The 12,722-nt window shown below is 37.7% G+C and overlaps 2 protein-coding genes across 3 annotated transcripts in view; both read right to left on the bottom strand.

Moving 5' to 3' along the window:
- crocc2 (ciliary rootlet coiled-coil, rootletin family member 2) overlaps nt 1-2,041 on the bottom strand; it is a 45,928-nt gene extending 43,887 nt beyond the window's left edge. Inside the window, exons 1-3 of the mRNA XM_042483944.1 lie at nt 1,991-2,041; nt 1,467-1,620; nt 1,224-1,339 (exon numbers count right to left, since the gene is read on the bottom strand). Coding sequence (XP_042339878.1) covers nt 1,224-1,339; nt 1,467-1,620; nt 1,991-2,041 — 321 coding nt within the window. The remainder of the gene's footprint in view (nt 1-1,223; nt 1,340-1,466; nt 1,621-1,990) is intronic.
- Nucleotides 2,042-3,511: 1,470 nt separating this feature from the next.
- klhl30 (kelch-like family member 30) lies at nt 3,512-12,122 on the bottom strand. Of its 2 annotated transcripts, XM_042517005.1 has the most exons (9): nt 11,881-12,122; nt 9,488-10,319; nt 8,499-8,694; nt 7,298-7,384; nt 7,019-7,174; nt 5,769-5,850; nt 5,662-5,708; nt 4,643-4,788; nt 3,512-4,526 (listed from the first exon to the last, which is right to left on the bottom strand). In XM_042517005.1, exons 2-9 carry the CDS (start codon nt 10,259-10,261, stop codon nt 4,278-4,280), a joined length of 1,737 nt encoding a protein of 578 aa, XP_042372939.1. In that variant the 5' UTR covers nt 10,262-10,319; nt 11,881-12,122; the 3' UTR covers nt 3,512-4,277. The 2 variants fall into 2 exon arrangements, with proteins under 2 accessions (XP_042372939.1, XP_042372932.1); XM_042516998.1 differs by having other exon boundaries at nt 5,662-5,850; nt 11,881-12,120.
- Nucleotides 12,123-12,722: the final 600 nt, after the last annotated feature.

Below are 12,722 nucleotides of genomic sequence, written 5' to 3' on the forward strand. Positions count from 1 at the left end.
TTTCCCTGCTGGAAAGAGCGGCGGTACACTGATGTTTACTGTAACCGTATTCCATTTCAAACGTGCGTAGCTTCTTGCAGTCAATGCTCTAGTGTGGCTGACCTTCTTGATCTCATCTCCAAACAAAACTGCACAAATTTACCAATCGACAGCGTTACACACTCCAACTCCTGTTAGAGCTGCGTTGACATCTGAGCGTGTAAACAATGTGATGCAGTCAGGAGACACAGCTGGGTTTGGAAAATGTTAGAAAATTATTATCGATGCTTTTTATTGTGGTCCTGTTTTAGTTGTGCTGTGTGACTATTTTCATGTACTTTGCACATTTAACTTTTTTAAATTCAAGGGTTTGTTCTTTTATTGGCATTTAACCTGTTTTATATGACATTATTTCTTTTATTAGCATTTATCTACTTATACATGTGGCTATTCTTTTAATCTTAATTTTCTTATAATCTCCTTAAATATGGTTAATTCTCTTTTCCACATTTTGTTTACCCACTTGGGAAACTGTATTTTTCATCTTGCACCCTAAAATATTATGTGGTTAAGAGCACTCGTAACACAGATAAGAGAAAAACATCTCACTTTCACAGTCCACAAATTATTGTCCATCACAGGGAAAAACAAGTTTTATATTTAAGGAATGTTTAAAAATATATGACTATCATTTAATCAAATTTAGATGAGGTTTTAGAGTTTTTATAATGACTGGATTATTCAATTTCAGGGCTAAATAAAACATTTTCTTCTTTTATTGTGCAATTAAAACATTTTATGGTTCCAGCTTCTCATATTTACTGTACGTATGAAGACTTGCTGCTTTTTCTTGTTATATTCAAAATTATTTTGATTTTTTAAATATATTTAAATCTTTGTGCATGTGTACTTTTAAGTCAATATATTTTACTTTAAGTTTATTTAACAGTCAGTTTAACTACTGTGGAAGTTCTTCTTGTTCTTACAACCTTTTTGGATGTCATGTCAGTTCACATGGCACAACACCTCTTATCAGAAAATTAAGAGAAAATATGAGAGAAATTTAAGAGAATGTTGCTGCATGAGGCCCGATGTGTGCTTACCTGATGATATGATCTGTGCATTGGGTCTGTTTTTATCATTTTATGAGAATTATTCTGCCAGAATAGCACAGGTATCATGAAATAATGTTGCAGAGCTTGGCCTCGACCTGAGAAAGTGTCGCTGCCGTGTGTCACTCCTACCCTGTCTGCGAGAGTGGCCTGTTTGACTCGCGGCTGGACACGGTCCATCTGGCTCGGAGAAAGCTGCTCCCTCGGGGCCCTGCTCTCCTCCAGCTCGCTGACCTCAGAGCTCTCACCTGGGACACGGAAACAGATCATGCATACACAAGTGTCAGTCTTATCAGATGGGGTATAATGATAGCTGAAATCTAGCGAGGCAGATTTATCGTTTACACTTCAGTTTAAATTAAAGCTCCTTCCTACCAGCTGGCTGCTCTGCCAGGTTACTGGTGACGATCTGACGGATGCGTGCTGAGACAGGCGTAGGCGTGACGCCGGACTCATGTCCATCACCTCGAAGTGTCAGAGTCCTCTCTCCTGAGCTGCCGTCAGAGTGAAGCAGAGACTCCTCCAACTTCTGCAATCATACAGTCATGCCAACAAATCACAAAACTCTGTAAAAAAAAAAGTAAAAGCCGTGACATCACATTCAAAATTGAAGTGTATTAAAGTAAAAATACAGACAAAAAGCAACATGTAATGGCGCTCATTATGAGAATGCACCCTTTCAGAGGTTTACATATAATGTATTATATCACACAACAAACACAACACCAGGATCCTGAAACTGAATCAGCTGACATAAATGACATTCAGACATCTTTAACTTCATTCATTAGTTTGCTACACCTCTGATTTTCCTCCGGTGATATGTCAAAGTGTCTCCCGTGAATAAAGCCTACTGAAACATTAAAGACGCTAACTAACAGAGTGGAGAAGTTACCAACCTGAATCACAGCCTCCAGTCTGGGTGAGTGTTCCTCTCGCTGAGAACTCATTGAGAAACTGGCCCCAAATTTAACAATAAAATGTTATCTAGTGACGTCAATACTTTCATTTGACGACACAGAAACCTGTCTGTAACGTTAGCTTGCGAGGCTACTAAAATGAATATACAGAAAAGTCAAATGTTGACATTTAAATAATGTAATTCTGAATAAATGAAGCTCACATTGAACTGTCACCTGCATCTAACAGGCAGCAGAGGTGAAAGAAATCACTGACAGAAACTTTTTAGCCAACAAACTTTAGGGGACGTCTGCACCGTTCTGATCCCAGTCCACGTTACCAAGGTGACCGAGCGCTTCCGGGCCGTTGCCATAGAGATAGAATGCTGGCTTGGGTGTTGCCGTGACGAGACGCCATGGCAACAAGCGACCGGATTCCAAAGGGTTAATGATCATCAAGGCACTGAAGGCAAGTGAAGACGGTTTTCTCAGAGAGGATTTACATGTTTTTGACCATCTTTTCAGGAGCATATTTTTTAACCCCTTGAAACCTGAAACTGACTTGATGTCTTTCAAAAATCAGGGCAAGCAGGCACTGAGCAACTTTTTTTTAAAAAGACCAAAAACATTAGCAAGAAACTGGTAAAAGGTCACAAGAAACTTACTCCAAATTAGCAAAATAAAAGGAAAAACAAAAAGGAAAAGAACCAAAACACAAAATGACCTGAAAAAGTGATAAAATAAGACAACAAAAAAATATAAATTATATATGAATAATGAAATTATTAAATTAAATGTAGTTTGTTTGTTTAAGCTAATTTCCGAGGTAATTCTCTTGTCACCTTTTACAATTTTATTTATTTATTTTTGCAACTTGTGAGACATTTCATGCAAAGTTGCTTATTACCTTTTTCCCCATATTATTCTGAAAGAAGCCACACAAATTTGCTCAACGTTTCAATGGTTTAAAGCTTGGAAAAGGCAAACGAAAACTGACGACGTATATTTACATTTAAGATATAATTCTTATAACTTTTGGAGAGAAAGACAGACTATTCTTCGTGGGGTTTTTTGTTTGTTTTCTTCAAAAACTAACCCTTCTGGGCGGCATGCTACACACCTAACAGGGTTTTGAGCTAAGCTAGCTGTAGCAGTGATCTGGATTTAGCTAGCTAAGCGTTTAAACAATAAACACAACTTTTATGACCGTATCCAAATATGTTTTTACATATTTTCGATCCGTGCAACTTTCTTCATAATTTAGCCGAACGGGGTGAAAATTTAACGATGTGACAAACAGATTAATAACATAAAACATTGTATGAAAAACATAAGTGAAAGTTTATGCTCACCGGATTTAAGTACTCCTTTGCTCCAAAAATGACGTCACTTCCTGAAATTGATCTCTATGGAATTGTAGTCTTTTTTTAAACCTTGAAAGTGAAAAACTACAAACAGGGTGGTAAAATGACTTCAGGGACACACAAAGACAAAAAAATGATAAAGAAAAAAGGACGTTCATTCTGTGTTGTAAATGTAATTGTAACCAGTTACAGTTTTTAAGGAGAAAAAACAATAAAATGTTGGTGTTTACAAAGGGATTACATCCAAAATACATTCTTCACACCATAAAATGTTTATGTAGAATATAACATTCATTCAGTTGCTTTGCGTCTTTTCATCATAGAGGGATGCTGTTTTTTTTTTTTTTGGCATGGCCTATTTCATTTCATTTTCCAGCAGTTCAAAACATTTGTTAGAAAAGTTAACACAAAGTAATCAAATGTAATAAGTAACATTACTTGGATGAAGGCGTTAAAATAGTTACATTACTTATCACATTTTAACAAGCTAACTCACAATCTGTGGGTGGTCATTTGTTATAAATATCTGACACATTTTGAAGAAGTTATGGGGACACAAATGTGGCTACATAATAGTGATAACCCTAACAATATGAGCACTCCAAACTGCTGATATACAACCAATAATAACAATAACACCCACTCTACAAACATTTAATGATTCACAAGCACCATTCAATAATACACAAAGGAATTCAGATCTCAAACACATGATATGAAGTATAAATATACACCTGCTGAGCAGCCAAGCAAGGCCCTAAAAACATCCACAAATACCTGAGGATCAAGTTACTCACTATTCTCGGGCACAATGACATCCTGGAATAAACATGCCACTTGCGTTGTAACACAGTGTCTATGATGGTAACACGTCTGTGTCGACTCTCTGACCCTGAGTTTAGTCCCAGCAGACCAGCAGGCCGTTATTCGGACTCTACGGGGAACACCTCAGGCCACTGGGACGGATCTAGAAAGATGGTGCAGACTCCGGTGTAGAACCAAAGTTTCGGCAGGTAGCACTCCACCTCCCAGGTGTTGGATGCTCGGTTGTAGACCTCCACTTCCACCCCGTAGTCCCCCTCCATACCTTTCCAATGGCCTCCGGTGACAAACAGCTTCCCATCCACCGCCACCAGACCGCCGTTCTCATGGAGCATGTGCAGAAGCTGCACCTGCAGAGAGAGAATCGTCAACGTTTAGCTAAAATAACAGGAGAATAACATACATCTTATCTTTAATCTTGTTAAATTTGCATTGTAATAAGGCCTTGTATTATTTTTAAGCACACCTTCTGCCACATGTTTGCCTCTGGATCATAAGAGTAGACTTTCTTAGTGTTGTCGGCAACCAGATATATAATGCCGTCTACACAGACGGAGCGAGGAGAGGACAAATACTTAGGGATGAAGGGCGAACATATGCTGATCCAGCTATCTGTAAAAACATGCAAACACACATAAGATTCATAAAAATAAAGATTAAAAATCATGTTTGGGTTCTTTAGTCAACAGCTTTATAATGAGCCCACACAGCAGGTGATGTAAGACTATATGGTGACACTATTAAGTAAATATCTTAGCTTAATATCTTATCTTATCTTAGCTTAAATTAATTTCTCACTGGGATAAAGTATATTAATAATAATAATCATAATTACTTATTTAAAATTACATAACAGAATTGTTATGATTTTAAGGACTTTTCACATTTTTTAAATTTCTTGTCTTCTTTATTTTTTTCCTTTCTTTTTTTTATGTGTAACTAATTTTCAGGTAATTTTCTTTCCATTGTGCAATTAAATAAAGTTTGGGACTCCCACACTCGATGCAATAAAAGACAGTCGCAACAGTAAGATTAGTGACCCATGTACTCGTATATGCAAACTTTCTACAAACAGTACAAAAATAATAAAGAGCAATCGAAATAAAATCTACTATGGCAACAAATGTCTTTGCTGCAATGATAAATAATAAACAGATAAATATATAGCTCCGTAAAAATGAGCAATCAGGTAGTAAACAGTTCAAAAGTGCAATCAGGCAGTTTAATAAGTGCACATGTGAACATGACAGCAGCTTTTAGCAGAGACGAAGACAGAGATTTGTGATTATTTGGACCATCAGCGTCCATCAAGGACTGACTGCATGAACATGTACAGGACATCTAACACTGCTTCTGCACTGTCAATCTGTTATCATGATCAAAACAATTATCATGTGATGATATAAATCTCTAAGCAATAAAGATCTGGGTGTAAATAAAATCAAACGCCCTCAGAGTCCTGAGGTTTGCACTGATCGGCCTTACCTATCACAGGGTTGTAACACTGCATGGCCAAAGCGTTGTACTTCACGGCACACGAGCCAATCACATAGAGCTTCCCGTGACACGCCGTGGCCGTGAAGTTAGTCACGTATTTTAAGGCGGGGCATGTGAGCGCCCAGGTGTCGCTGTAAGGATCGTAATGCTCAACTTCAACACGATCGGACGTTGTACCTAAAAGAGAAAAAATATTAGTGAGTGGTGAGGTTAAATAACAGTCTCATAAACATAAACAAATACGTAAATGATAGTTTTAAGTTGCAGAGTGTTGGAGATATCGTCCGTAGAGAAGTTTGTCTTTTCTCCAAAATAATGGAGCTAGACGACTCTCAGTTTGTGGTGCTCAAAGAGCCAAAGAGTACTTCTGAAAAACTCAACAGCCATGTCTCTTTCCAGAAATTTCCAGATGCACGCTTTGTTCTGCGCAGTGATACGGCCCGCTAACGTAGTTCTGTAGAAAGAAAACAGTTCCCACATAAAACTGCTCATAATAAGGTCTGTGGATTATCCTCAGTAACCAGCTCATAATGTCTGGAAAGAGGCTTTACTGTTGAGTTTTTAAATTTTATTTAAATATTTATTTTGTGGTGCTTTAAGCATCACAAGTCAATTGCTTTCTCGCTATTTTAGTTTATTTTGGTCATCTTCAAACTGATTCAACTCAAATACACAAAAGATAAAAAACCCTAAATATATATACTAAATAAGCAAAATAAATAAAAATTTAAGAAGTAATTTAAAACAATCGATAAAAAATAAGTAAATAAATAAATAATAACAATAATAATAATAATAAATTGTTTTTGAGGCAATGACGTACCAAAGTAAGTTTTTTTCTGACCAAAAAGGTTTTCATTTTTTTGTTTTTTCTACTATTTTCTTTATATTTATGCATTGAAAATGAAAGAAACAGTCAAAATTAAATAAATGTAAATTACTATTATCCAAAAGTCCCAAACAAATTTTCTAGATCTATATATGTGAGAAAATATATGTTCTAAATATGAGAGAAGTCAGACATCTCTACGGCCAAATCTGCAACACTCTGCAACTCACACCAAAACTATCAAACTGATATTTAGCACCACAGGGAAGAGGAAAAATATGGATCTTTGATTTGGTTGTGAATTTTCCCTTTAACGATGAATATCACACACCTTAAATGTTGCCCTGGTCCTAAAACTTGGCCACGTTCGAAACTATTCAACCACAGAGAAGAAAGTAAATCCTCACAAACTATCAGCAGAGGTAAAGGGCCATTTAGGGCAGATGAGCTACTTAAAGTTTTCCATTTCACTGCAGGTTTAAAGCACCACACGCACGACTGTATTTATTTTCTTACCTCCAATGACGTAAATCTCCCCGTTGAGCGTTGCCGATGTGTGGTTAGTGCGAGGCCGGAGCATGGGTGCCACGGTAACCCACCTCCCCTCTCTTGTGATGTACTTCCAGGTCTCTGTGGTCGACCAGGTGTTGGTATTCGATCCTCGTGAACCCCCTGACAGACAGACAAGAGCACTTTGTCAAAAGTGTCAATTTATTACATTCCTCACAAGAGAAGTGCTCAAACCAGTGATGAGCTGTTTTCCTTTTGCCCCTCAAGTTTCTGTGTTTCACTCACCTGTGACGTACACATCATTGTTTAAGGAGACCATGGCGTAACCCCACTTGTTGGGGTTGGGGAAATTAGGGAGCTCATGCCACTGTTCTGCAGAGACAGAAAGAAACGGGAGTTCATGTTTGAGAATTATTCAGAGTGAGCGAAAAGTTTTCACAATTACAGACACTCAGCAAATATCGTTTCTTTCCTTTGCAGATTTAGAAAATGCGGTCCATGCTTTCATTTGATTACTGTTAAACATTTTTTTCTGGCATAAGCAAACAAAACATCTTAAGACTTAAGCTCATCCAAATGCATGAATTATATTGTTTTGTTTCTTTCTTTCTTTCTTTCTTTCTGTCTTTCTTTCATAATCGGTCACCTGCCAGGGGACTACAGATGTGAATCAGCAGTCCTGCTTGCATATTTACGTTTGTATTTCACACTGATGTTCATTAATATGCAATGTCCCTTTTAAATAAACATTAAATAAAAATAAAATCGAATGTTGCTGCAAGGCTTTAACTTGTACTAAGAGAAACAGCCACAGTCATATTGACCCTTGCTGCTCTTTTGGCTTTTCTGTAACTGATACTATTTGTTACTTTTTATAATATTTCAAACAGTTTTAGATATTGTACATGTTTTTTTTTTAGCTTTGTAACTGTTGTTGTCATTTTTTAATCGTACAGCACTGGCTAACTTCACTTTGAAAGATGGTGTATAAATAAAATTCTTTGAAACACAGAATGCAAATGACAAATTTATACCAGAGAAATTAGTCAAATGGTGCACAGATGTCCTCCATGAAAGTAAGTCAAAGCAGGGTCAAGAAAGTAAAAATAAATAAATATATAACTTTTCTAGCACAGCACTCAATAATTTGTCTTGAGTTGTGGAGCCTCAACATAAAATCAGAAATCTTAGACTGAGATGCAACAATCTTTTCATCAACATCCCCTGTGAAAAACATGTACGCCTTCTTCCAGCTCTGCACAATAAAACGGCTGTTTGAGGAACTGAGAAGATGATCCAACTCTGTCACATCCAGACCGCGTTCCTGCAGGGCTGTTTTTCTGTCAACACTACGTTTAACGACCTACAACACATCTGCCAAACTGTTTCTACGAGCCTGACGGACATTTCACAACAAATTTCTGTCATAAAATGGATTCTGAACTTAAACAAACTTCTGATACGTGAAGAAAAAATATATTTGTACTTGTCTTTGTGTTGTAGAAGGCAAAGTTCCTGGTCAGCAGTCTTTGCAGTCGTGGGTCTCTGTCTTCTTCATCTGAGTCTTCATCGTCTGAGTCGTCGAGCGCTCGGCCGCCCATCACCAGCAGCACCTCTTGCAGGTTCGGCTGTGGACTCTGAGAGTTGAGTGTGTCCGTGTATTCTGGCGCCAAATCCACTTTCTAGAAAAAAATATTGTTTTTAAAATCTGCTCAGATGGTGAAAACAAAGACGAGAAAGTCAGAGTAAAAACTCACGGTGAGACATCTTTTTATTACTATGGCCCATGAGAGCGAGAGAGGGGGGTTGATATTTTTAAAAGCACATTCAAGATCTACCTTTATATATTTTAGTCTGTTGAGCAGTGTTACTACTTTCTTTATCATTTTATTATTCTTGACATATCATCGTTGTCGGGCATAAACCTCATATCTCCACATTGTAGTATTTTCTTTATTCTTTCTTAAATTAGCTCTACTGGTCCCCCTCAACATCTCAGTGGGTTTTACCATTTCTCAACCAGTGAAATGTTTTTAAAAAAGCTTGGATCCTTTTAAAAACACAGCATTTATTCTTATTCCTGATAAATAGCAATTCTGGCGGCAGTATTTTACTTGGTTCTGCCGTCCGTTAACTTACCTCTTATTTACAGTTTGAGCTTTTGACTTATTTATTTGTTTATTTTTATTGCTATTATCATTCTATGTATTTATTTACTTATTAAATTATTTATTTATCTTTCTATTTATAGATTTTATCCCACCTCTGGTGTTTCCTCACTTATGGTGGTGTCTCCTCAGTTCCTGGTTTTAATGAGGACTGTTTCTGAAATTTTTTTTGGTGTGTTTTTAATTGTGTGCTTGTGCGTGTGTGTGTGTGTGTGTGTGTTACAGTTGTTACAGTTCACTTGTATGAAAAGCGCTATATAAATAAAGTCTGATTAAATGATTGAAGAGAAAAAGTGGACTCACTTACCTCTTTGTGAATTTTTTCCACGGTTTCTCTGCAGCTGGGAGACGCCTGCACCAGACTGTCCTTCAGCAGGGTGTCCGCCAGGTAGTCCAGGCTGAGAAGATGGAGACGGGACAAGGCGAGGAGTTCGGGGAGGTGGCAGAGTCGGGACTCCTTGTGGTGCCTCACCCAGTTCAGGATGGCCTTCACACGGGTGCACTCTGTCCGGATGTGCAGTCCTTCATCGGACAGACAGGCAACCAGCCTCTCCTTCCCCAGCAGCAGAAACTCCTCACCTTGTTGCACGGCCTCAAAGTTCTCCAAGAGGAACGCCCACGCTTTGGCCATCACCTCCGGGCAGCCGTGAATCGCCCCAAACTCCAGGATTCCCAGGCAGTTTGTAGCATCGATCTGGTGCTGAAGGTATCGGCTGCACACGGCTCTCACCGTCTGGAACTGCAGCTGGCTGGAGGTGCAGATCAGCCCCTCCACGTTGCTCTGGTTGATGGTCAGCTTGCCTGTGTAGGCGAAGTCCAGCAAGCAGCTGAGAATATCAGGATCAACATCCTGCAGCTCCACGCGTGCAGCTATGCTCTCCACAAAGTCCCCTGAGAACATGCTGCGGAAGTAGGCGCTGCAGAGGGCCAGCACGCCGCGGTGACAGGGGAAGTCCCGACCGCCGGCGCTTAGTGTCACGTCCACCAGTTTGGGGTGTGAGCAGAGGGAGCGCAGGCCCTCCAGGATGCTCTGCGGGTGGGAGGACAGGCAGAAGTCCAGGTCGTCCACATTGCGCACCATGGTCAAGTTCAAAGGTCAAATCGTCCTTCAGCAGGGAAAACTCGAGTTTAAAGCTTACCTGCACATGCAGAAAAAAATACATACATTTACAGAAAAAAAATCTAAAAACCTGTTTCATAACAAATCATAATATCATTATGAAGTTTAAAATCTTATTCCAAGATTATTTAACATTTTGCATCCCTGGCAACAGCATTGCATCATTCAGAATAACAGCAACCTAAAAGAGGTCTAACAGCTTTAGTCTCTCTTGTATTACGATTAAAATTGTGCTAGATAAACATAAAAACAATAAAAATAAAGAATATGTTAAAGAAAATCTTTTTTTTTTTTTTTTACAACGAAAGATCACTTAAAATGTGTTTTGCACAATGGTGCAAAAAAAGGAATGGATTCAAACACAAATTTTAAGGAGAAACTTGAATGGATAAAGAAGAATAAACATCTGTTAAGAATATTGTAAGATTTTTGTAAGAAATCCCTAAACAATAAGTGGTTGAAAAAAGAGATACCTAGTGTTGACAAAGGGATTGACCTTGTATACAATATTTACGTATTTATTTACAGTATTTATAGAATGGAGAAAATGAGAGCTGAGCCTGTATTCATCCAACATCTTATATCCTTATTTTATTTTATTTATTTATGATTTATTCACCCTTGAAAGATCTTAATGTTCATTTAGTTATGGATTTATATACATTTTGGCTTTTTAAACCAATAAAAAGAGAATTATGAAAAGAAAATACATTTTGAGTCTTGAATTCAGAGCTTAGTTGAAGAGTGGATTAAAACCATGGCTCCAGGGACCCTCAGGGGTCTTTGAACAAATTCAAGGGGGTCTTCAGAAAAATGAGTAATGTTCTTTTTTTTAACATTTAATTCAATATAGAGGTGACTAAGAGTCATAGGAGTGATTATTCTGATTATAGGTTCCACATCATCCACAGCTCTCTCTTCAACAAGTATAGATTTAATCATTTCTTACAACTATATTCTTTTCAGATGGAGGTCCTTGTGACAAAATCTTATCAATTTTGGGGTTCATGACACAAAAAGTTTGAGAGCAACTGATCTAGAGTGATGAAGACATCTACTGATGAGAGGAAAGACATCTATTTTTAATCTGGGGGTGAGATGTCCCTTTAAGTTTTAGTATTTGTTTACATTTATGAGACCGTGATTCAACCTCATGACTCTTTCTACTTATATTTCCCTCCTTTAGGAGAAGCGTGAGGTCGTTTCCCAGTTAAGCATAATGACCCTTACATAGTCACCTTGGCGCTGACATGCCCTGCCTAAACATATGTAACGTATTAAATGTGAGGCAGTGGCCTAACGCGTATCAATTTAGGGGTTCTTGAGACAAAAAAACGTTGGAACCACTGAAAAGTTTCCCCTCTGTGACCTAAATAAAAAGTTTCTTGTTGAATAAAAAGCGGCTTGTCTTCTTAAATGTAGCATCACTGTGCTGTTACAAGAACTACAAAGTACTTCTGGCTCATGTTTAGTACGATATACTGTAACACAATGACTGATGTCCTCTGAAGCCAACAATAAATTACATTTCCTGTCATCAAACAATGTAAAATTAAATAAGTAACCAAAAACAAACTCACCACAGGAGCAGCGCATGGAAACAATGGCTCATCCTTCCAGTAAAAAAGCTGTTTGGCTGTTTGCAGCTGAGCGGCTGGTTAGATCAACATGGAGTGGGCAGCATGGCGAAAAGCCTCTGCCAAGTCATTGGGACAGGCTGCCTGTCTTTCGGTTATTTTTAGGACTGACAGTGACGCTGAGCTGAAGTCAGATTCCAAACAACAAGCATGGGACCCACAGCTGCTGTTACAGGCGCGCATTACTCCCAGCAGGCCTGGACGCCAGCAGGGGAGCTAAATGACGTAGCACAGACTTGTTTTTAAGTTATAACAATTATCAATAAAACCACTTTAACAGACAAAGTGCTACATGTGTCGGTGTTAACCCTTTGAAACCTGGAGCAACATCACTTTTCTTTTGCTGCTTTCAGAGGTGTTTAAACCTATAAACCATTCACAAATTGGTAGGATTTCTTTCAAAAATATGGGAAAAACAGGCAATGAGCCATATGGTAATAAATGTTTCACAAATTACAAGAAATTAATAGATTTAGATTTTTTTCTTTTTTTTTAAGGGAAAAATGTCAAGGGATTTTTTAAAAATAAGTACGTGATTTTTATCAAAATAAAATACTTTAAAAAAAAAAAAATTAAAGTTGTGTTACAAAATTATTTAGGCTATTTTTAAGGTCATTTTTTTCTTACAAATTGCCTGTGTCTTATTATTTTTTCACATAATTTTTTTGTATTTTTTTTCCTAATTTCTTGCTAATTTTGGGTCATTTCTGTCATTACTTTGACACAATGTGCCAAAATTTCTAATTTTGATAGCATAACATATTATCAATTTTTGCAAATTCAGT

The sequence above is a fragment of the Plectropomus leopardus genome, chromosome 3 (assembly GCF_008729295.1).
Source record: "Plectropomus leopardus isolate mb chromosome 3, YSFRI_Pleo_2.0, whole genome shotgun sequence".
Lineage (NCBI taxonomy): Eukaryota > Metazoa > Chordata > Actinopteri > Perciformes > Serranidae > Plectropomus > Plectropomus leopardus.

Coding starts and splice junctions, on each gene's coding strand:
- klhl30 (XM_042516998.1), bottom strand. CDS start 10,261: ATGGTGCGCAATGTGGACGACCTGGACTTCTGCCTGTCCTCCCACCCG. Junction 7,175..7,297: donor CAATGATGTGTACGTCACAG/GTGAGTGAAACA, acceptor TCTGTCTGTCAG/GGGGTTCACGAGGATCGAAT. Junction 5,851..7,018: donor GGAGATTTACGTCATTGGAG/GTAAGAAAATAA, acceptor TTTCTCTTTTAG/GTACAACGTCCGATCGTGTT.